Below are 25,257 nucleotides of genomic sequence, written 5' to 3' on the forward strand. Positions count from 1 at the left end.
AATACATTTCTGCTTTAATTTTAATCATTACGTATTACAAAATTGCATCTAAATATGGCGTCTAGTGTCAGCTGTTCATTTGACACAAATCAAATGTGTTTGGCGTTAAACGGCAAAAATAATAAACATACGTAGTAGATGTTTAGTGAACTAACTTTTCACCTTATTATAGTGCAGATACAGTATGAATTTAACAATTAAACAGTGTTACATTACATTACTTTTTATTTAAACTTAGAAATTTAAACATAAAAAAAATATATAAATTGAAAAAATTTATCTTTATAGATATAAACCATAAGGATAAAAAATGGATGTAATGACAAAAGAGTTGCTTGTACCCACAAAATATATAAAAGTAATAGATGGTAGAATTTGTTTAACTATTCATAAAAATTGGCTAACCAGTTTAGTTAACACAGGTCCAATCTCTTTTATTAATCATGAACGATTAAGTGAAGATGAAATTGCAGCTTATCCTACACTTGAAGATCTGGGTCCAGACTGGATAAGAATATATGTTAGAGTATGTTAATTTATATAGATAAAGGCACTAACTTATTTAATTTGTTTTAAATATTTTTTCAGCTATGATGGAATATTTATACAGCTTTTTTTGTCTTTTGTGAGTTATAAATTCAATACTATGGCAATTATGATATATATATATATATTTTTTTTATTAATTTTTTCGTGTCAGGCACAAGATGAGATTGATTTACATAGATTTCACATTCACACTCTCATTCAACTTTGATATATGCTAAATTCAATTATGGTATTATTAGCTATAATTAAAAGTATTTTCTGTAATCTGTATTATTAAAGTCCATAACATTATTAGAGATATATGTGATAATTATCTTAATTCCTAGATCTATGAAAAACAGCATAAATATGCTGTTCCACTCCCAAGAGGAAGGAATATAAATGGAAATACTCATTCAGATCTAACATATTCACAATTAATGCACTATGTTGCAGAAACTAATTATCGAAATTTGTGGAAAGAATGTTATAAAAAGTATTACAGTATGTAATACAATTAATTACTCTAATTATATGTTGGAAAAATAAATTTATTTTTTTGTTTTTATATGTACATATATATGTCCATTTTTATTGGTACGTACAGGTCCATGGAATTGCATAGAACATAAAGAACAATACAATATAACTGCTAATGTAAGTGATATATGGATTATGCAAGAAGTATTGCAAAAAATGTATGGTTGTACTTTGGTACAAATACAAAATGGATCAGTGGTATCTGTGTTGCCTGGTACACCAAACGAAATACATTGCAATCTTCTTCCAATATTGTTTGCTATTGAAACTACATCTGCCTTCTTAACATTACATGAACAAACTGCAGAATATTCTCTCCGTGAGTAAGTACATATTATATATTCCAACTGTGTTTTCTTATTAATTTTGTAATTGATTATCTGTTAATTATTTATTGCTTTTAAAGGTGTGTAATGTACAGTCCTGCTGCTTTAAGTATGAGTCATGGAAAACCATTGTTTTTAATATATCAGCTATTACAATTATCTAGAGACTTACATGATCGGGGTTTAGTATTAGGTGAAATTACCCTTAGTGATATATTACTTATGGATAATTTTACTATTCAGGTTAATATTCACAAGATTTTTATAAATATCTTCTATTAATTTAATTTTCTATTGAAATTATAACTACTTTCCCAGATTTTATTGTTAGGTGTTACCAAAAGTAAATGACAATATATATATAAAACCTGAAAATGAACATTTCAAAGTTTCTACTAGTCAGGAAATTAAAGTAAAAAATTTTAATGGCAGTAGAAAGAATTTAGATCCAATTTCATCAAATTCTATAGTGCAAGAAAATTTTAAATTTGGAATAAATGCAAATATTGAAAAATTGTGTGAAATGTGGGTGTATAATTGTATTAGTAATTACGATTATTTAACTGCACTGAATAATTTGGCTGGTAGAAGATACGGTGATCCAAGTTGTCATCATGTAATGCCTTGGGTCACAGATTTTACATCAAGATGTGGTGGTAATTGGAGAGATTTGACAAAATCTAAATTTCGATTGAACAAAGGTGACAGACAATTAGATTTAACATTTGATTCACAATCGACTGAAGTATGTATATGAACAATATTTGCCAATTAAATTACTTGATATAATAATTATTTAATTAATTATAATTTCCGTAATATTTGCAGGTGGGGCATCATGTATCCGATGTATTATCAGAAATCACGTACTACGTTTATCTTTCTCGTCGCTATAATAAATCTGTCCTTTGTAAATATGTACGATCACAATGGGTGCCAGGTGAATATCCTGCCTCGATACAAAGGTTACATGATTGGAGTCCAGATGAATGTATACCGCAATTTTTTACTGATCCTAGAGTTTTTAAGGCAAGATAAAACTAATAAAATTACATAATATAGTTTACATAATATATGTAACTAGGTATAATATGTATATAATTATTTAAAAATTACAGTCCATTCATGAAGATTTGCCAGATTTAGAAATTCCTAGTTGGGCAACATCTCCAGAAGATTTTATTGAAAGACATAGAGAAGCTTTAGAAAGTTTTCATGTTTCTGAAAGATTACATCACTGGATAGATCTAACTTTTGGTTATAAGTAAATATTTTGCTTGCTTATTCTAACATTGATTGATAACATATATTAATGTTATTATTATTTATTTTTTTACATTATAGATTATCCGGTTCAGCAGCAGTAAAATCTAAAAACGTCTGTTTGCAACTTGTTGACAATCATACTACTTTAACTAACTCTGGAATTGTTCAACTTTTTACACAACCACATCCTCAGAAAATCATTCCTTCACCTTATTGGTGTAAGATCCCACCCCGACTACGCTCATCTTTCTCAGTTAATAAGTATAGTATGTCTAATATGAGAGTTTCAATTTATTGATATAATTTTGTTTCTTTCTAAAACTAATACAGTAATTTATTATAGAAAGTGATCAATCTGGGAATAGAACTAGTGATGATGAAGGTCATAGTTCTGGACTTGAAGAAGAAGAATTACCAACATCAATTATAAATACATCGAGATCGTCTCCTTTGGTCTTAAGTCGATTGTTAAGTCGTTCTCGAGGTTCTTTACTCACTACTGAAGACAATGCTAAACAAGATAAATCTACAAGTCAGACAATAATTCTTCCAAAAGATTATAACCCTGTTACAGCTATTTTGCATGTGGAAACTATGCATGCATTTATGAATAAAGTAAGCTCTCAAGTTTATAAACCGCAATTTGAGTTACATGAGTCATCCACAAATTACAAACAAATTGTGGCTAGTGGACGTATTAAGGAACAACAAATTCTCGGTTGTTTAATTTTGGAAATATTTTTGTCTAATAAATTTCGAGCAACATGGAATGTTGAAAAAGTATCATTTGCAAAAAGACTTGCTACATGCTTAAACATCTTGAAAATGTCGGCTGATAGCCTACCTAAATGTGTAAGAAATGCTGTTGCCTTATTGCTTCAAGTTGATATTATACCAAATAGTTATGATATTGATAACATAGAAGTAAGTATTTCTCTAAGCAATTATTATAATAAATATTTAATGATGTTACTTTATATTATGTATTCATCTCTTTCTATATTATATTAATCTATTATATGTTGATTAATAGATTATTAATATATATATATATATAACATTATAAATTTGTAATATTTTGATTAGATTAAATATAGTTATATTGTATAATAAAATTATATAATATTATGTGATTTTTCAGGTAACTGATATGCCTTTTCGTTACCCAACTATTACACACATGGGTCTACCTCCACCATCTGCACATCAATTTTTACAACCAATACTTTCTGGAAGTTTGTTTCCATTTTCCAAGTATTATAAATATCTGTTTAATATTGTAGAAATGTTACAAGAATATAATAATTTAGTTCGTGAATTAAATTTTATAATGAAGTCTGAAGAAGATATAGATTTTATATGTAAGACGAAAACAAAATTCCTTTGTAAGATCAGTGAATGTAAAGTTAAAGCAATTGCAAGAGAATTAGAACATGTATTGTTCCATACTGGAGTTGCAAGGGAAGCATATTTAGAACTAATAATGCCTCATATACAGCAAGTAATGGAAGAACCATATAGTGCTGTTTTGGCTGCATGGCATTTATTTGATCCTATTGCTAAGTAAGTTATTTATAAATTATAAGATCTTTCGTTCATTTTTATGAATGTTCAAATATTCATTATAAAATATTATACTGTATAATAAAGTTAAATAGCTTTCTTTGATATATTTGATATTTATAATATTTTAATCTTTTTCTAATTTACTATTTTTTTAATGTATTGTATAATTGGTATTTTTCCAGAGCATTGGGTCCTCGAGATACTGCACAAACATTTCTTTTATCCATTATGAAATTATATGAAAATGGTTCCTTTATAGATAATTTTGCTCATGCTGATATTCTCCCTTCAGGATTAATAGCAAAATTGAAAACTACGCGTTTATATCATAGAAATTTCTTGCTTAAGCTTATGGTAAGATTGGGTCTACGACGATTTCTGGAAAATTTTATTGCACCTCTTGTGGAAGCAGTTGGAGGCTATAGAGATTATGTGCAAGGATCTTCAACATATATTCATAAAACTGGCAATCTCAAGTAAGAAAAATCACATATAACGTTTTTAAATATATAACAATTATATTACAGTAAAATAGTTCTAACAAAAATTACATAATTTTAAAAGGAAATTAATTTAAATCAATATATACACAACATGCATATATAGTTAAAGACTTGAGACTTTCACTGTCCAGTATTACAGAATTTGTATACTTGAAGCATCCCGGTGTAAGTTATTCTTAATATTAATATTAACAGCAGTGTACTAATTGACTCCCTATTAAACGTACTATACTAATGTATATATATACATATATCCATTAATATGAATAGTTTCTGATGAGTTTATTTCCTCTTACAGAAGTTGTGATTTAAGTGGGATATGTAATGATGGAGAAGGAATTTTATCTCCTTTAGATGAGGATTTTTCTGCAGATTCAGAACATAATATTACTTTATCACCTGTACCTATAACTAGTGACTATGCACGTGATATAAATTCAGCTGACAATGACGTTGAGGGTAAGTGATCAAATATAATAAACATTCATATATTTAAAAAATTGTGAAAATTTTTATGTACTTTTCTTAATATAGAAGTATTTACAATGGAAACAGAAGAAAGTTCTTGGATATCTCTAAATTCTGGTGCAACATATGATATTGATCTAAATGTTGATTTGAGTTTGAATCTAAATGATGATTTAAATGAAGAGGGAAGCAAAATTTCACCACTGAAATCTGTTAAATCGCCAACAATTCCTATACCAAAAATATCCCATTGTTCCAGTAAATCTCTGACAGAGTTTAGTAATATTGGTTGTCATGTTGGAAGTAAGACTTCTAATGATGAATTTACTTATGGTGGATTTGGCCACCCTACTAATACTTCTGAGGAAACATGTATTATAGGAGTTGAAGAACAAAATTCTGCAATATTAAAAATGGATGATAATAAATCTAGCACTGCAGAACATGAAAATATCCAATTGGATCACACTTATCAAAAATCTACATCAAATGAGTGCACAACCTCTGAAATGAGTGCTGAATCTATTATCTGGTTGTCTCATCGACTTGGTCCTGTGCTTACTGCCCGATATTTATCACGAAATTTATTGAGAATGCTTACATTATGTTACACTGGGAAAGAGAACTTAACAATAACCGATGATACTTCCTTGTCTATTGAAGGTATTCCCTGGAATAAGAAAGTTTTACTTGGTGATCATAATGCTAACAAAGTTTTGGAATGTCTTGCAGCTATTGCAGGTTATTTTATTTGTATAATTTATATATGTAATCACTAACTTAAAGTTCTAAAAATGAAGCTAATTTAAATATTTATATAGGTTTATATGGAGAACAAATTATAGTATTGCAATATTTTGCACACATGGTAGAACTTCTAGCATTGTGTAAAAGAAAATTGACACAAAATTTAGAAGGGGGACTTATTTCATGTTTAACCCTTTTAAACCATATTACGCCATATCTTAGTGATGCAGTACTGATGGATATACTTCATGTATGATAAATACTGTACAAGTTTTTTAACACTGTACAGTGCATATTTGACAATATATCCAATTTCCCATTTTCCATTTTAGGAACCAATCGTGAAAGCAATACTGTATCCTACAGTTCGTATATTATCATCTACAAGATTTACTTTCCCCAATGGTATAATCGCACGTTCGATAATGACAGAAAAATGTTTAGAAACTTTATTTATGTTTAGTTTACGATTGGGTAGTGTCATTACAAGAAATCATTTAGCTGTACCTATTCAACGTTTTTTTTTAGCATTTGATAAATCATTTAATCAAGATGTTACAGAAAATGTTAAGGATGAAATTCACCAAAAAACAATAAGTGAGCACTTTATAAGGTACGTATTACGTTACATACTTTAATATTATTTTAAACATAACAAATACATAAACATATGAGAGAATCATATGTTTTACTATAATAAAAGTATAATATATGGATATATATATTTTCATAGTGTAAAGATTTTAAATGAAGATAATAGAGATATTCTGGGACCTCAAACAAATTTTAATCAAGATGTTGCTGATTCTTATTCTCCCCCAGTTGTAGAAAATATAGATGCCTCTGATTCTCAAAAGAATAAGGTAATTGAAGATATTATTTAATAAATTTTTGTATTTAATAGTTACTGCAGTTTATTAGATATCCAACATATATTTAGGCACTTGAAGAACTAAAAGCTGTATTTACAACAGAATTTGCTCATAAAACATATATGCTCTTTTATAAATGTATTGATAGTGAAGTAATGGAACAAATACTTAAAAATCATGAACATATACGCAATTTATGTCATAAATATGAGCAAGAAACAAAAACGACTTTTAACACTGGTATATTCTATATTATATTCCATTTATTTTTACTTCCCTCTTTTTACAGTTTTTATAGATTTTTTTACTTAAGATCTTTAACTTAATGTATCTTTCAATTCTTTTAAAGATGATAACAAGTATAATACATCATACAGCAATTATAATGTAACGGGAAATACGGAAATTAAAAATAAAGATGCAGTTAATTTTGAAAATATATCAGTTGTGGGAAATAGGTTTGCTGTGCAAACGAATGACGTCGGGGATTATGTTACTTCAGAAAACATAATATCTAATCGTGAAGCAAATTGTTCTTTATCAAATGGAAGACAGTTACGAGGAAATTGGTTAGCATATTGGGAACATGAAATTGGAAGATCAGAAAAAGATACAGCATTTAATATAAAACAAATAAAACTCCAAACTTTTAGCGGTCATACTAATAGTATTAGATGCCTATATGTGTTAGATAATGAGAATAGTTTTATGAGTGGAGGAAGAGATAAAACTGTGAAATTATGGAGTTTAAGAAGTCAGGTAAAATTATACATATGTTATACCAATCCTAAACGTATGCAACATAATTCTAAAATCGTGATACATCTGAAATGGAGGTGACTTCTTACGTGAAAGTAAGTTAAAAACATAGAATAAAGCCTTTTCTATATTTTCAACCTACTTTTACATTAGAAATCATTTTCTTTTTACTTGTACTATGACTTCGGAATAATGCCAAGAGAAAGACAAACAGACAGAGAAATCTTTCATAATAAAAGAAATTTAAAAAAGAAAAAGAAAATTATTAAAAACAAAGGAAATTAAAATAATAAGGTTATATCAATTAATGTATAAAATTTTATAATAACAGAATATTAGTGCTTTTCAATATAAAAATCTTATATTATTAGATATAGAGACATATATTTTATATATAAAAAGAGTTTACACTTAAGTAGCATATTTTATTAATAGGGGGATGGAAACACTGTCACATCTTGTCAGTATACTTATACTGGACATAAAAAGTCGATCCTTGCCCTTACATTCCTAGAATCTTTACGATATGTAGTTACCTGTGATGGCACAATTCATTGCTGGGATCCTTTTATGGGTTCCCTTCTCGGATGTCCAGAAAGCTCACGTCCAGTCCCTGTAAATACACTAGCTGCAAGTCCTCCCCCATGTACAACTTTACTTGTGGGTACAACTGATATTACTCTGAGAGTTATTGATTGTAGAACATTTCAGTATGTAAATGAAATGAAAGTAAGTATTATCATATTAAGTATGCCATTATAAGCTATTTAATAAAATAATTATTATTTCCTTTTTCTTCAGGTATCTGTAAATCCAACAGGTTTGATTCGATGCATTGCAGTAGCACCTAGTGGTTATTGGGTAGCATTGGGTCAAGCATCAGGTTTTTTAACAATTTTAGATATTCGTACTGGACTTATTATTGCATCTTGGAAAGGCCATGAATGTGAAGTGTGTTATTTCTAAAACATGATCATAAAAATATTTAATATAGAAATACTTAATTGCTCTTCTTTCAGATATTACAATTAGAGGCAATTAATGAAACTACATTAATTAGTTCTTCACTAGATGAAACTATTGCCGTATGGAGTGCACTAGATGGGAAACTAAAATTTCATATGAAGTAAAATAAGATGTTATCTTTTATTACATTATCAAAGTTGTCGTTTTGAACTTAAATATATCTGAATAAAAAAATAAATTTCATATTTTTAATTTTTAGGGGCTCTACAGAACCAGTTCATTGCATGACTACGTATGAACAAGAATTAGTTATAGGAACAACTGCAAATCGGATAGGAGTTTACACATCCATAGAAACAACAGCTTCATTTTCATCATCAAAATTAAAGTCTGATACTTTCAAAGGTCTCCTTACGACAATGGCGGTTCTCCCTCTTAATAGATTATTGCTATTAGGTGCAGATAATGGTGGAATAACATTAATTTGTTAAATGCTATATATACATATGATCTTTAAATATAAATTAATATATATACATAAATTTAATAATTTAAATATACAATTTTACAAATTCAGTTAAAGCATTAATGTCTATTCATCATTTTTAAAAAGGATGTAGTATACTATATACAAAATTAAGTAATTTCATTTTTTATGACATAGCATAACGAAAAAATTTTATACATAGGTTATGTCTGTCCTTGTTCCAATTACTTTTAAAGCAAGTTCAGGGGACATTTTATAGATACCAAGGTCTGCTAGTATCTCGTTTCCAGCAAGTTCGTCCTCATTGTTCAGAGCTTCAACCAGTAACATCGCTGAACCTAACATGATATTTAATAAAATGCATGCTTCTTTAATCCTGAAATATTTGGACAATTAGATATATAGAATATTAAACATATATGTATACTACATAGTGTAAGGAAAGAAAATATGTTTGAAACAAAATATACAAATTTCTTATGCTAATAAAATAAAATAAACAGTATAGCGCAATAAATTTGTAATTTGTCAGATTTAATTATTAAAGAATTAAAATGTTTTCAAAAGAAATTTGCATATTCAGATATTTCATGTTCTCTCTCTCTCTCTCTCTCTCTCACACACATACACACACACCCCTCTCCACTCTATAGATAATATCATAATTATCTGTTACTTACAAAGGAAAATATGATTCTGGTTCACTAATATATAGGCCAAATAATGGAAACAAATTTCTGAAAATGTCATATTGTAATTGTTCAGCTCCACCCATGTTAAAATGATTTACTAAAACAACTTCTTCTAAAATAAACTGTAATAAAAAAATCTATTTGTATAATTACTTAATATAACGTTAGTTTTTAAAATAATTTTATAATTTATATCTAACTTGATCGAATTGTGAAGCTAAAGTTTTCCAAGCTTGTTGAAATAGTGGCAAAGCAAGTGTGTTGTGCAACAGATTAAGTTGTGTTGCTAATTCTTGAAACATGGAATAGCCACTTGGTGTCACGGACAAAGAAATAATTTCTTTAGTAGACTGCATTGCAAACCATCTGTAGAAAATATAATCCAAATTAATTTTATATTCCTAGAAACTCTATATGTAACTTTGTATATGTAATTATACATAATGAAATACTTAATATTTATGTACGTTTGTATATAAATTAACATGATACAGAATAATGTTAGAAAGAACTTTATCTGTTACTATAATAAATAGTTCTTATTTAAAATTATAATTTAGAAAAATGTGCTACTTGTCTTAATCACATTATTCTTACTTTCATATTTAATGTTCCATTATTGTTAATCATTATTAACATTTAACATTATAATGTAAAAGACATAATAATTAAAAATCAATTTTCTTACCAAATCTAAATTTAAAAAATACAGAGTAAAAGATTTAGTGTCAATATAAAAAAAAAATATGTGATTATTAAAACCCTAAACTTCTCTACAATGAACATTTTTTTACTTCATACATAAATATTAAACTGCTATTTTTACATATATAATAATATATAAATAAATTTGGTATTGAACATCCGTACTTGTCTGTTCTGTATGGTCTGCTTTTTGCTTTTACATCTAAAGATACAGAATCACTAATTTCATTTATTAATTTTTTTTCTAATCTTCTTAAGAGAGCAACAGCTTCATCAAATACAGAACCTTCAACTTCTCCTACGTTTGTAGTAATATCATTTCCTTTCGACGTAGCAGTTTCAACTGTTTCAAACTGTTGCTTGAAGAAGTATAATTGCAAAAAATGCTAGAAATAAGAAATTAGATAATATGTCAGAAATATCTCTTTGAAACATGTATTTTATATATAAAATACTTACTACTGTTACACCCCACTCTTCTAAAACAGTTGCTACATAATGTAATGTATTAAGAATACATGGCATAAGAGATGTTAAAGGATCTTCATAATTTTCATGTAATAATTGAAGCAATCTTACTCTCCAGTCATCAATTAATTCTAATTGTAGTTCAAGAAACTGTAACCTGTTGTTTGTATTTCATACAATTAAGTAATTAGTTATTAATTATTAACTCGATTATTTTAATTACTTATGAATTGTATAAATGTTTTTATAGATTTCTAATATAAAAAGTAAAAATAAAAAATTCAGGTACATGTTCAAAAATTTTATCTCAATAGCTTTTGTCTGAAACATTTTTCAAGATATTCAAGATACTTTTCAAGTATGTACTTATATATGTATATATATAATTGCACAATATAATTTTATTGTATAAATGATCGTATATATTATCCATTTACCTGTGCCCTGGTTGAGGTAAATGCTTATACCTATCAGAAATTGTGGTGAGAAGTGTTAGAAAAGCATCTGCACATTCAGTTACTTTCATATCATCAGTATCAGAGCTTGATAATTTATCCCAAGCTGTATTTGAACTCAAAATGGCATCCATTTTTTCGGTTGCATCTGATAATATAATATGAATAAAATGTTTAAAACCATTTTAATAAAAAGTTAATTTAACATTTCATATGAAATTATAATACATTAAATATAATATTAATATAATACATTAAATAAATGATTCCTTAAATAAAAAAACATTTTATAACATTACATTTTTTTTCCATGTTAATCCACTTTACAAAAATATGAGCTTGTGTAAGTACAAAAACAGTAGCTGGTTGTGTTGAAGGATAAAATAATGTCTCTCTCAATTCCCGTTCAAAACCTAAAGCTTCATCAACCAAATGAGCAAATAAGGCATCATCGTACTGTACTATCGATAATTCAGAATGGAGTTTTTCAACTGCTAATTGTATTAAAGCTCGCATGAACTCGACCTATCATGATAGAATAATATATACAAAATTTTATTCTACGTTTCAATGTGTAAATAACAATAAAAATAACGTATATTCAATTGTATATTACCTTCATATCTATATAATTAAGACCTATTGAATTTGCAGCAGGTTGTACATTTTTCTGGACCCACTGAACATGATCTTTAATCCAAGTTAATATTTGAGTAAAGAACCATTCAGGTTTATCTTGCCGATTTGTTAACTTAGAACCTGTGAAATGATATATAAATCTTTGTCTAAGTGGCCGTACTAACAATGAAATTGGTAAACTCACAGGAGTAAAATCAGTTAATAAAACTGATGTTACCACAGACTTTGCAGATTCTTCTCTATACATTTAGTCAAAGATGAAATATATCTATTCCAACAACATAGATAAACTTAATAAAATATTGAAAATAAAATTTATACTTTCTAAGGATACGGTAACTGCAAGTGCAATAAATATTCTGTAAGCATCTTAAATTTTATTAATGTTTCTGGCATAGGAGTATGTAATGTATTTGCATTACTGCCACAAAAAGGCCATTTTAATGTTTTTAGTAAATCATTATATTCTCTGAAAATTATTATTATGTATAATTAATCACATACGTAAATACATATATACATATTGCATACTTGGACAATTTATCCTTTATAAGGTTATGCCAAAAGTGAAGAGTTTCTTTGACATAATTTTGGAGATAATGACAATTTGATGATCGTAGTTGACAACTAATATTTGTAAGGTCCGCATATAATGAAATAGTTGATTCGTCATCACCGTTTGTTAGAGATACTTGTATTTCGTCACTAAAATCATAATCTTTTAAAGTTTTAAATAATTGTAAAATATAAATAGTTGAATAATAGTTTACCTAATATTTTCAACATATTTTATGAAATTTAGATATGATAAAGATTTATCCAAATAACTTATAACGTCAATAATTTTTTGCATTTCAAAACTTTTATCATTTTCTTGCATTGTTTCTTGTATGTTACTTCTGAAATCTGCAGAATTTTTTTCCAATTGTTGAAATTCAATACTAATTTTTTCAACACTTTCTATAACTGCCTTTACTTTTGACGGAGCTTCAGTCGATGCCATTGATAACTAAAAATTTAAAAGACCAATAACTAAAAACATCTTTTGCACTATGTTTGCGAAGATATGTAAAAGTATATATTATCTTTGGCAAAGTCCTAAAATAATAATATATTTTTAAAAACATACCGACTTTTCAATTTCATTTTTCTGTGCATTAAGGGATTGATGAAATTCGTATATTTTATTAAGCCCTTCCAGATCATTTCCTAATTCCATATTAAATTTTTGTATAATTGTTTCCTTTGTATCAACCATAATGTTACACTGTAAATATTCTACAATATGTACATTAAAAGTTTGACAGTTTAAGGTTATGATACTTAATTTTGTGACACATGTATGTGTACTTAAATACGCTACTATACCGATTATGATTTAGAACAATTCATAGCAATTTTTCACAGTTTTATTATTTTCATTTACTTCAAGCCAATTGTTATTTTAATTCATAATTAATGTCATGCTTTCATTTGACAATTGAGGCTATTCAAAAATATTATTTAATAAGTGCAAGCATTTTAGTTTGCTATGTTTTAAATATTTGATGTTATTATTTCTAAATTTGTAAAACATCATTTGTATATATATATGTATATACATATTTATAGGTTATAACATTTTATTTACATAAAATAAAATCTATTATTGAATTGTCAAAAATATTGTATTGCAATAAAAATTTGTCTTTATGTAATGTATGATGCACGTGTTATTATACATACATATGTATGCATATATATAGAACTTGGTAGAAGTTAAAGCTTTTTCTTCCAGATTGTTCAAGATTGCTTAATTTAATAAATATATTAAATATTTTGTGACTATTTCATAATTTTGCAAATATTATGATATGTTTAATTTACTTCTGATATAATTGTAATCGATTATTGCTTTTGGTTCTTTAATAATTTCTCTTCGTATCATGAATTTTTAAAAGAATTGTTATATCATTTTCTTCCATTTATCTTCCATTGGGAAATGAATAGTTTTATTAGGGAACCAATTATTTCACTTTTTTTATCTCATGGAAATGTTTTTATTTTATACAACATAGTCAAATTTATATATAATTATCAATTAAATCCATTTTATAAAACATGAAATGTACTTCAAATTCAAATACTCGAGTTTAAGAGAAAAATAAGGTAAGTACGTACCTAAATATACTATGATAAAGGTTTTATACCTGTTTAAAAAAAAATATTACTCCGACTTTGATGCGAAACTTAGAAGAATAAAAAGATTTATGTACAAATTATATTATTAAAATACGTGAAAGACTACAGTATGAACTAGAATGGAAGTTTCGCTTTTTGTATTTAGTCAATAACTATTTTCGCTTCAATAAAACATCAATATGCAAAGTATTTACTATTTTATGATAAATGCCTACATTTCACATACAATTCAATACAAAGTGATTCTTAGAAGTTACGATCACCTTAGTGTATAATTACTAAATCATGTGCCACACGTAGTCACTAATTACTACTTTACCTATATCTTTTTTTCTAATTAAGAAAGAATAAAAAGGAACTTCGATAAAAATATAATAAATAGTAGAATATATAGTGCGCATAAAAATATTTTATAAAATAAAATGTCGCAAATATCGTCTGGACGGAAATTAATTTTAATTTAAATCAGATACAGAAATATTTAATATAATCAATTAGTCACCATTTGAATCGCGTATAGTTAATTCTTCCATTATTTGTCTTTCATTATTTATGATCAATAAATAATTGCCATTCGATGTCCGATCTGATAGAAATCATTTGTAGAAAATATCGATTGATTAACCTAATTGAAAAATCATCGTATTTCATGACAATATCAAGATTTTGTATAAAAAAATCTTTTAGTGTTAAGTTTTTATGATAATAGATTGTATATCATAAGTGCATCTAGTATCACCTAGTAAATTTTAAGTCGTTCTCAAAGGGTAAGAGGCATTTTTATATCAAATTTGTCTGAAACGAAAGAAACATTAGGCACCTAGTGTAAGTATAGGCACCTACTCACACTTATCCTATTCATCTACTCTTTAAAACAGAATACTAATTCTTTTTAAATTAGAGGCTAATCCTTTTTAGAAGTTAGATGAAGTAATTTACCAAATGACGTGTAAAACATTTTTGAAAAAATTGCAATTGATCGGAATCGCGAAGAAAATTATAGTTACAAAGATTCCTTTTCGCAGCCTTTTTATCTGAGCCTGTAATCAAAATTTAAAAAAATATGGTTTTGCAGATTTATGTCAGTTACGGGTATACTACATGTTGAAAATTTCACCGATATCGCTTGTTGCGAAAATAAGCGACAAGCATCGAAAGACGTAAGAATCTTTAGATTTATTACAGTTGTAAGGTATAGGTCCAATGTCGTGAAAAACTGCAATTTTCATTATTTTTAACCGCTTGCAGCCAATAGCAGCGTTAATCGATTTCGATGGGATTTTCAGTACGTAACATACCTGAAAAATCTGCAAAATGTATTTCTTAAATTTTCATTACAAGGAAATTAATCTAATTAAAAAAACTAATCCATCCAACTTGTCGAATAATTCAAATCGTTTAATCTAATTTTAAAAAAGTTACTTTTTTTGTTTTAAAGGGCACATGAATATAAGTACGAGAAACTGTACATCTATGTGTAGTATACATAAAATACTTTGTACATGTTTGACTATAACTTCCGTTGCTGATTTCTAACGTCTTTTTTTCAACATATTACGGATAAACGATATTACGGACTACGCGATATTAGCAGCACTTACCCTACGTAGCTATGTATCTAGATATAGTCTTGCACAATTATGACGATGTAGAAAAGTATTACAAATCGTAGACAACTTTTTGTTACTTTTCATTATCATTAATTCATTATCGCGCACAATTTGTTTTGGAATTTTATATCTACATATTCTGCCATTGGATTATTTCATATATGTAGTAAGTAGATAGGTATATTTGTTTTTATTGTTCCAAAATACTAGTAAATGAATTACGATCGAAGTGTTGAGTATTACATTCTAATTTCTCAGAATAACACTCCTTTAATTCTTTTAACGACGCAAGAAAATTGCTTTGAAGAGATAAAAATCGAAGTATAATTTGTTTACTGGTAATATTTATGTATTTGTAAGGCACTTTGTATTTTATTATTTTGAAGCAGGAATACGAAACATACTCTACACGAATTAATCGACTTGGCAAATGTATGATACTATAAATATTTATTCTTTATTCGAAGGCACACTGCAAATTACTGTGTTACAAATATATTATAATTATTTTTCATACACAGTATTATTAACTATCAATTTATTGTAGAATTTTCGTCTAATAGATATATGTATGTATTCAGTCAAGTAATAAGCACAAATCATATTTTCGTATTAACAAATATTTCAACGGTGATAATTATTGTTGTGAATAAATAAATATTACTTTTTAAATTAATTTAAAATAACTGAAATACATTTTATATACACAATTTTTCTGTCCTTTCAGAAATTTATCGTCGATCTGCACCACGTACGTAGTGCACCACGTACGTTTCTTATTCGTTTTAAACATCCCTCGCTGTCAGTTAATATTCAAAATGAAAATATTTATAACATCTTTTAAAACATTCAAGTATCTACTAGATTCGTTTGAATCATCGAATTATCGAATGTTTATAAACTGAAGCCACTTACTTAAATTTGTTTCATATTCATGAAAAACATTGTAAACGTATCTATAAATGTTTTGGATAACGAGTAGTTAAGAAAGTTAAATATAAATGTCAGAGTTTGTGTACAAAAGGCTTTAACCGGCAAATCTTTTAAAGAGTATCAAGAAGGGAATCTAAGAGATCCAACTGATTCTCATCCCAACCCGCAGTAGCAATTAACAAACCAGTGAGATCATCTTCGCTTAAACTAACTTGGGTAGAATCAGGAATTTCTGAGAGACAGTCTGGAATTGGAGGAGATACGCTACTGGGCGGTGTCTCGTATAACGTTGACAGACAGTTGATCGATGGGGCGCCATTGCTTTGAATATTGTTCGTTACCATCGTCTTTGCAGCTGTTAGCTTCTTTGATCCACGAATTCGTTGAGACATCGTTGCGCGTCGCTTCGATTTTCTACCTTCTTCCATTCTTTCCAAATCTAATTTCCAGAAACCACCTTTGCCTGGTTCGTCCTTTGAACGTGGTAACTTGACAAAACACTTATTCAATGATAGATTGTGTCGAATTGAGTTCTGTTTAAAATAAAGGAAACCGCTGTTAGATAATATCTATTTAATTACAAACGATTATGTTCACAAATGCATATTTTCAACATTGAAATTTATCTTATTTTTAACTATACCTGCCAAGCTGGATCAGCATATTTATAAAATAAGAAGTTTTCTCGAATCCATGCATATATATTTGAAAGGGACACTTTGTTATTATTTGCACGCATCGCCAAGCAAATGATCGTCGCATACGAAAATGGCGGTTTTGCGTCAGGGTCAGTTCGATACTTCTCGGCATTTGCAGCTAGATCTGAACAAATAAAATTATCTTACGTTGTTGATGCTTTCAAAGCATAATATTTTTAAGTACCGATTTTCTTTTCTTCTCGAATATTTTTATATTTATATATCTAGATTTATTTACGTAGATTAAATATGCGTATGTAAATACCTATATTCAACATTATACCGAATAGTAGCGGGTAGGTAGTTACTTACATGTACAAGAAAGTATTTGCTAGATTTGATAAACGAACAGTATTTTTAAAAAAAAGTGAATAAATAGATACTAGTTAAAAAATTACTTATTTTCCTATCTGTGTATCTATGTATGTATCTATTGTATGTAGCTATTATTTCTTTAACCGTAGACATATATTTATTAACTATATTAAATTGTTACGATACTCTTAGAAAGAACCATCTGCAAACCTAAATTCAACGAGTCAAAATTTGTGATGACAACGGATTTCTACTTTTTATAATAATATAGTTTATGATAATACAGATACCACAAATAACAATGCAATGAAATCAATTTCACTTACCTAATTCGGCCTTGATTAGGGGTGACAGTTTCTTTCTTGGCTGTCGTGTTACAGGAGGTGGAGATGGAGAACAGGGTGGTGTTGGCAAACTAGAAGCACTTGTAATGTCAAGCGATTGTAGCCATGAAAGACTTGTCAATTCTGCTTCAACGCCGTAATCATCATTATGCATATTTTCTTTCATAATTGATACACCACGATTCGTTGGTTTCTTAGTATCGATCGATTCTGCCTTCATTTTCACCATTTTTCATCGCATATGTATCGAAGGCGTGCTCAGAGCCTGGATGAAAGTATCCATATCTATACATAACTTATTAAACATATTAAACAAATTATTATTTCAGTTTCTAGTTTTTTTTTGTTTACCCTATTGTTATTATTTAAAAATTTGCGGACATTAGCGATATAAAGTGAGAATTACACTTCTATGCAATTTTATATTACGCTTCAGGTATACATAACTATTACAATTAGAATAACAATTAAGTTAGGTTGAATATTATTAAAATGACCCATATCTACAATAATTTGTTTAAAATAAATTTCTAAAAATAAGATACTTTACATATAACTGATTATAGTAATAATCCAATAATGTTATAACAGAATCTAGAAATCTATAACAGACGTCGACATGTACCTACTTATTAGTAAAAGAACAAAACGAAAATGAAAAGATCTTTTTTCCACGATTGATTCTGTCGATAACAAAGGGTATATCCATTTCATTTATGCATCGAAATTCGCTGATATCTGATATTAGGTACGACTGATATTACAATATGCAGTAAAAACAATTAGACGGTAAATCAATACGAGAGTTTCGCGAAGTGCGGGGTTCAGGTAAAATTCTTATTTAAAAATTACAACACACCTCTAAACGTTCCCCAAGGTAATACATCGAACGCAAATTAAGATCCTTCACAGTAAAACAAACATTTATGCGAACTTACAAAAAAACTTGAGAACATGAATCCGATTACGATTTATTACATCATATACGTACATTCTCACCAATGTATAGAACAAAACATGTAAACCGCATGATCGTTCGAATGAAACTAGTACCAAGGGGTAACGAAAGCCCTGATAATCCCCCACTTTGAATCTACTTGCTTGCCGTGCTGTAAACCATTGGCCGTGGTTGGTGTGCGTGACAGGTGTTGGCTCCCTTTTGCAGGTGGACCATATGTACTTACACGCTGTTCAAACCTGCGTGCAAACGCAAACCTTTCCCTTCTTTTAATTTCTTGGACAGTGAACGGGGGAACTCGACCTCGCATTTTTGCTTCTATCCTTCCCGCTTTATTTTATACAAACTTTGGCAACGGAATAAAAGGTGAAAGTAATTTTCTTAGAAGAAAGGGGTTGTTTCGGTCTATAACAGTGCCTAAATTCGACCAAATAAGGCATATCTATCTTAAATAGGAATTTGTTTATAATTCGTTACATCATGTACGTTCTTCTGCAAAGTTCAAATAAATAAACAACCTAATACGGAAAGTAGTTGATAGATAAGTATTACCTATATAGCAATAAAATCAAAACAGATTATGTAGATTCAGGATTATCATGGAGATTGTAATTCATCGCGGTAGTATTGCTTTTTAAAATCGTATCACATCTCTACATAGTCGTATACCTTAATTGATTTTATCGGTCATTTTAAGAAAAAAAGGAAACTTATTAACTTTAGAAACTTTTTATGTTATAATGTATAAACAATTTACTGTTTTATATAACACTTATATTTGGAATTTTGCATTTTAAGCAGATACTTATACTTACATATGAGTAAATATATGTATCATATCTTATTTTTTTAATAAAGTCTGATTATAACTTTCCGCTTATGTTAAAAAACTGGGAATACTATTTGAAAAAAGCTTGTAATTAACGAAGTTATTTATCTACTTACGTACTTATATATCTTAGAGAAGAGACTGATTTTTATTGTAATTTCTTCAGCAGAACTTTTTTGGAATACGTTTCATAACATCGATAACGGTGAGTAATAAAGGATACTTTATATCAGATCGTTAAATAATTAATACAATATTTCACACGCTATGTAAGTATGTACACCGTAACTACATATATAGGTAACTATTCCTTATTTACGTTACTACATTACCTTTCTTAACGTTATTTACATTTTTGAAAACTATAATCGTAAACCGCAATTTTAATTTGATTCAAAATGTTAGAGCTTCGAAGTTTATTATCTTCAACTATTCAATTGCTATTACAAATATTGATTTAAAAAATATATGTAATGATATCATACGAGGAAAACTCGATATAAATAAACGTATTTATATGATATTTTATTTGAAAAATTATTATGCAGGCTTCGGTTAAATAACACGTACAAGCGGATATGAGGCGATTCCTTATGAAAAAGTAGGAAGAAAAAAGAGTCAAATTTTTTCATACGACGTTTCGTTTTCGAGAAATTGTGTTTGAAAATTTATCAAGTATGCTTGAACATAACTAATCACCGAAATAGGTACGAGTAAACAATAAGCAGGGAATTATTCTACATACAAAAATAAGTCAAAAATGTCCGTTCGAGCCTTCATTTGCAAGAAAATAAAGTCTGAACATATTTAACTAAGAATTGACGTATGATAAATATTCAAATTCATTTTTCTCGGAAACGAAGCGTCTTGTGGACTAATTTCGTTCCGTGTTTTTCAATTTATTTTTACATGTAGAATAATATCCCGTCGATTATTTATTCCTGTTCAGTCCGGAATTAACCATGTTCAAGTATATTTTAAATTATAAATTTTCAAAATCGATTTTCTTGAAAACGAAGCGTCGTATGAAAAAATTTGATTCTTTTTTCTTCTTATTTTTTAATAAGAAATTATTTCATGCCTGCTTCTAAATGTTATTCAGTTGTACTCTATTTAGTTATTACGATTGTATTGCAAATACCCCTAACACGAATCGTCATCGCAAGTAGAACTTATAATTTATGTAGCTTCATATCTGTCATTCTATTCCAAAAAGTTGAATACGTATTCGAATGCATTAATCAAATAGGTATACCTAGGTATAATTTTTGTATTAAAGAAAAATTGTTTCAGTGGGGTTAGGTAAATGTAAAGTACACATCAATGATGCAAAGTTTGTTTGTAATATCTTTAAAAGAAATATCAATCGGAAATACACTGCAATTCCCTATGTAGATGATGTATTCTGACGGATATAAAACAATGTAAATAGGTATGTATGTACTATTTATGTTAAGAGAAAAAAATAGATTGATTTGAAGGTTACAGTCTGTACTATCAATAATGATGATCGAAGTGTACCTATATGGGTAGTAGTGTCCAGAAAGTATGTAAATGAAAATCAGATGGTCATATGCTTCATTGTCAGTAGGGGTGGTGGCATAGCTTGAACGTTCTGGTACAGGTACTTTCATTGATCGAATCAGGAAGGCAGTGACCGTCACTTGCGATATCCCAACGTGAAAGAGAGGGGAGAGAACCGTAGCTATTCGACGACGTTGAGAATGGCGTGTTAAATTTCAGAAGCCTGCTTATTATTGGTTGATGTCCGTTAGGATCGTTAGGACAAAATTTTCCTGACAAATTTGCACGAGATCCGAACTCAATTTTACTCTACACGCAGGTTCATGGTGTGGGCGTTATCCAATGGTTGACCAACCCTCTCTATTCGTGGAATCATGAAATAGTCTTAAATATTGTCAAATAAATTATATGTATATTCGTTCGATTTTAATTCAAATATTACTTTATATTTAAGCACATCACACATTCTTATCTATTGGAATTTCTAACTAAACTTGTAATTTACGCCGATACATGTATATTAATAACAAAGGCACATAATTTGAATCACTTCGATAACTTTCTAATAACTTTAGCGAAATGTGGTCCAAATACATTTAAAGAAGGCCACGTAGTACGCTATTTATTAGCCTACTTTTTGTTTCTTCTTCTACCACTTGTGTTTTTCGAAAAATGTTTGTACGATGAAGTGGTATTAAGCGACTTTTGGAAAGATTCTATCACCTAAGTTATCGAAATTAATTCACAACGAGCACGTATCGAACTGTTTCTTTCGTGAGTTGGGGTTGCTTGTCAAGATCCTATCAAGCGATCACCTACCATACATCTGGAAATTTAACTCTTTTAGATTTCTTCTTGTGGTTCCATGATTTTTATGAAATTTAATCTACTACTTCTAAGGATGTGCATCGATAAATCTAATGATTAACGTTCGTAAAAACAACACAGCCGTGTATTTTTAACAATATTTGACATTAAATATTCGATTAAAAGATATACCGTTGTTCAAAGCTTTTCAATTTTTAAACTTTTAAGATTTTAATGATATTTATACATGAGTCTATAAAGTCATAAATGTAATACAAAATAAAAGATATTCACAGAACGATAAATATTTTATTTGTGTCTGCTGTTATTCTATGAGTTTCCCAAACAATTTTAATTATCCACAATTTTCACAATAAGAGGAAATTAGAGTTTCATTTAAGAGAATTGAAGGTAACCCTGAGATTTCGAAAAATACGAACGATATGAAAAAGTCGAATCATGCATCGTCTTTGAGTCAAACATTCGTCCGAATCGATTTTACTTAAGGTTATTATTATTGTCACTTACGCAGTTATCTACGAAAGTGTACCTACATTATATTACGTTGCTCACTCTGTATAACTAAAATATTTTATAACACGATTTCATTCTAAGCAAATTTGGATCTAGACAATCTACTTCTATTATTATATTATAAATTGCACAAAAATATCGACAAAAAATTGTTCTGCAGCTAAGATATGTAGTTTTGTAGCCAATACCTGTCTAATGGAATTGATAAACTTCCTTATGAAAAAGTATTGTACATATTTATAACCATTATAATCTACTCTAATATAGAAAATATGATTATGTATCTCTGGTAAGTACATATAAATCCAATTTTGTACTTTCAATTAAAAAAATTAGAGAAAGATAGATTCGATACGTTTCAGCAAAATTCCATGCTGTCTACGCAGTCCAAATGGAAGTATCTACATACACGATCAATAATCTCCTGGGAACATCCGTTCCCTTGCTGGCCTATCCAGCTGGCCACCCCTGCAATAATGGTAGCACCAGCAGCACCAACAGTACCAGCACCAACAACAGTAGTAGCACCTGCTATCCTCCCCGCGTCAGGTTGTGACTCACGACCACTTTACGTTTTACCACCATCCATCATTACCAATTGTCGCTAAAATACTTTCATAATTCTTTCCTCTCGTAATTTTATTTCGCTGCTTACAAACAATTTCGTGATTACAAATTTTTCATTATTATTTTATTTCCTTTTTTATTCTATTCTCATCGTGTACAATTGTTTACACCTTTCTCCTCCCTTCTTTCAATAATTCTTAATTAAATATTACTTATTACATAATATGTTATAAAGCTAAATTTCATTTTCAGTTTTATAACAAAACTTCAAAAATTTCTCATTCAATGAGAATAATTCTCTTATTCTTCGGTAATTCTCATTTTAATAAATTTCCTTAGATTATAAGTACGTACCTAATTAGGCAAGAATACAGAGTATGAAATTTATGATAACGAAACTTTTTAAAAAAATTATTGGTACAGTTAGTACAATGCTCTTATCGGAAATATTTTCTCAGAGAAATGTTAAAATCTTTTCTTTTCTACGTAGCTACTTACATACTTGTATTAAAATAAATTAAATGAAGTAAAAAAGATATTAAAAGTTTCAAGAGGGTGCGTATGTAAGTACTAATATTGAGAACCTATTATACACAACTACTTATTTCTTAGTTAGAAAAGAGTAATTCCTTGAAAAGCGTTGATCGACTGGAGATCGATAGATTGTAACATATCCCCTTAGGAAATGTTTATAGGTCACCACATGAAAGATGATGTGGACGTATTTCAATGGTTAACTTAAAAGACCAGATACTACCTCGCAATATTACAAATATAGACGCGAATGGGAGTATAGATTTTAGGAGAATGATGGTGCTTTTATAAAATATTCAAAGAAATTGATTCCAACTACCACAGCAGCAATAGTAACGGCAGCTAGAGTAATTGTCATATCAACGATATAGATTTAGCCAAGTTTTTAATTATGAAACGAATAACTATATTTCTTTCAAAATTCTTAAATATTCTTAAACAAAATATATATTGCAAAAGATATATAACTTGGAAATAGAGATTTCTATAAGGAGTATGCATTATTATTTTCTATCGTATACCTACTATAATTAATTTTAGATAACTTCCTATTTAAATAACAAGTTTCTATTTCGAAACATTATAAACTACAATACATAAAGCATGATCAGGTATAATATTATTTTAGGTACCTTAAATAATATTCGGATTTATGTTTTATTTCGCTATTTTTCCGAGTAAAATATATTTTTACCCCAAAATATTATGCAAATACAATCGTAATCATAAATTGTAATAAACTTAATACTTACCGATATAAATAATTATTCACGTCAATCCGTGCAGAAAAGGTCTCGCTCATAATTAAAATTATCAATTGTCTATAGTTAATGGTATATTTAATTAATAAACATTTGTTATAAGTACGCAATCGGTACAAAAGATTTAGGTAAAAATTTGAATTAAAAAATGTGTTACCTTTGAAGCTGCCATTATATACACTTACACTAGCACCCACTGGCATCATACTATCGCCATCTTCTTATTACGGTAAACGGTACCAGTGTACCACCATACAGTTGCATTTAAATATATACTTTATACTTATATATATTATAGATACACACTCGTAAAAATTATTGATTGTAGTTAAAATTTACTGTTAAAGATATATTATGCGTACCTATGTATTTGTATATATGTATATACTAAATACATAGTACGTATATTATAAATATATAAACATAATTCTATTACAATAATGTGAATAATTCAATTTAAAAAGAACAAAAAACAATTTTCTTGAAAAAAAATATCTATTTGCAATTAATAGTATCTTATAACTTAAATTAAAAAATTATAACATCAACTTCTGATAACACCATAGCATAACATTCTCCGTAGCTATTGTTGCTTTGTACCCATTTATATTTGTAGTTAAGTAACCTAAAAATTTCTATGAAATTTATGTGCACAGAGTATGTTTGTGAATGAGT

The 25,257-nt window shown here is 28.3% G+C and overlaps 3 protein-coding genes across 12 annotated transcripts; 1 reads left to right on the top strand and 2 right to left on the bottom strand.

The window, feature by feature from the left end:
- Positions 1-63: 63 nt before the first annotated feature.
- On the top strand, positions 64-9,115 carry Wdr81 (WD repeat domain 81). Its single transcript, XM_072020498.1, has 23 exons — positions 64-182; positions 289-526; positions 876-1,032; positions 1,136-1,391; positions 1,475-1,637; positions 1,726-2,139; positions 2,223-2,423; positions 2,513-2,658; positions 2,739-2,926; positions 3,004-3,584; positions 3,802-4,223; positions 4,409-4,702; positions 5,028-5,188; positions 5,264-5,938; positions 6,019-6,194; positions 6,277-6,557; positions 6,678-6,807; positions 6,885-7,056; positions 7,166-7,575; positions 8,011-8,304; positions 8,377-8,526; positions 8,595-8,701; positions 8,801-9,115. Exons 2-23 carry the CDS (start codon positions 311-313, stop codon positions 9,030-9,032), a joined length of 5,826 nt encoding a protein of 1,941 aa, XP_071876599.1. The 5' UTR covers positions 64-182; positions 289-310; the 3' UTR covers positions 9,033-9,115.
- Rint1 (RAD50 interactor 1) lies at positions 7,911-13,531 on the bottom strand. Of its 2 annotated transcripts, XR_011802179.1 has the most exons (14): positions 13,117-13,531; positions 12,758-12,996; positions 12,519-12,692; positions 12,322-12,456; positions 11,965-12,226; positions 11,648-11,873; positions 11,331-11,496; positions 10,885-11,050; positions 10,591-10,811; positions 9,921-10,086; positions 9,709-9,842; positions 9,227-9,404; positions 8,256-8,537; positions 7,911-8,188 (listed from the first exon to the last, which is right to left on the bottom strand). XR_011802179.1 is itself a non-coding variant. In XM_072020501.1 (13 exons), exons 1-13 carry the CDS (start codon positions 13,243-13,245, stop codon positions 8,532-8,534), a joined length of 2,202 nt encoding a protein of 733 aa, XP_071876602.1. In that variant the 5' UTR covers positions 13,246-13,531; the 3' UTR covers positions 7,911-8,531. The 2 variants fall into 2 exon arrangements, 1 of the variants encoding a protein (XP_071876602.1); XM_072020501.1 differs by having other exon boundaries at positions 7,911-8,537.
- Positions 13,532-16,650: 3,119 nt separating this feature from the next.
- Positions 16,651-25,178, bottom strand: LOC139996111 (forkhead box protein J1-B). Of its 9 annotated transcripts, XM_072020220.1 has the most exons (5): positions 24,740-25,178; positions 24,574-24,642; positions 18,051-18,363; positions 17,355-17,533; positions 16,651-17,244 (listed from the first exon to the last, which is right to left on the bottom strand). In XM_072020220.1, the coding sequence occupies exons 3-5, from the start codon at positions 18,295-18,297 to the stop codon at positions 16,822-16,824; spliced, it is 849 nt and encodes a 282-aa protein (XP_071876321.1). In that variant the 5' UTR covers positions 18,298-18,363; positions 24,574-24,642; positions 24,740-25,178; the 3' UTR covers positions 16,651-16,821. The 9 variants fall into 9 exon arrangements, with proteins under 9 accessions (XP_071876321.1, XP_071876324.1, XP_071876323.1 ...); XM_072020223.1 differs by lacking the exons at positions 24,574-24,642; positions 24,740-25,178 and adding an exon at positions 18,928-19,240 and having other exon boundaries at positions 16,651-17,199; XM_072020222.1 differs by lacking the exons at positions 24,574-24,642; positions 24,740-25,178 and adding an exon at positions 19,007-19,213 and having other exon boundaries at positions 18,051-18,333.
- Positions 25,179-25,257: the final 79 nt, after the last annotated feature.

Source organism: Bombus fervidus, chromosome 17 (genome assembly GCF_041682495.2).
Source record: "Bombus fervidus isolate BK054 chromosome 17, iyBomFerv1, whole genome shotgun sequence".
Taxonomy (NCBI): Eukaryota; Metazoa; Arthropoda; class Insecta; order Hymenoptera; family Apidae; genus Bombus; species Bombus fervidus.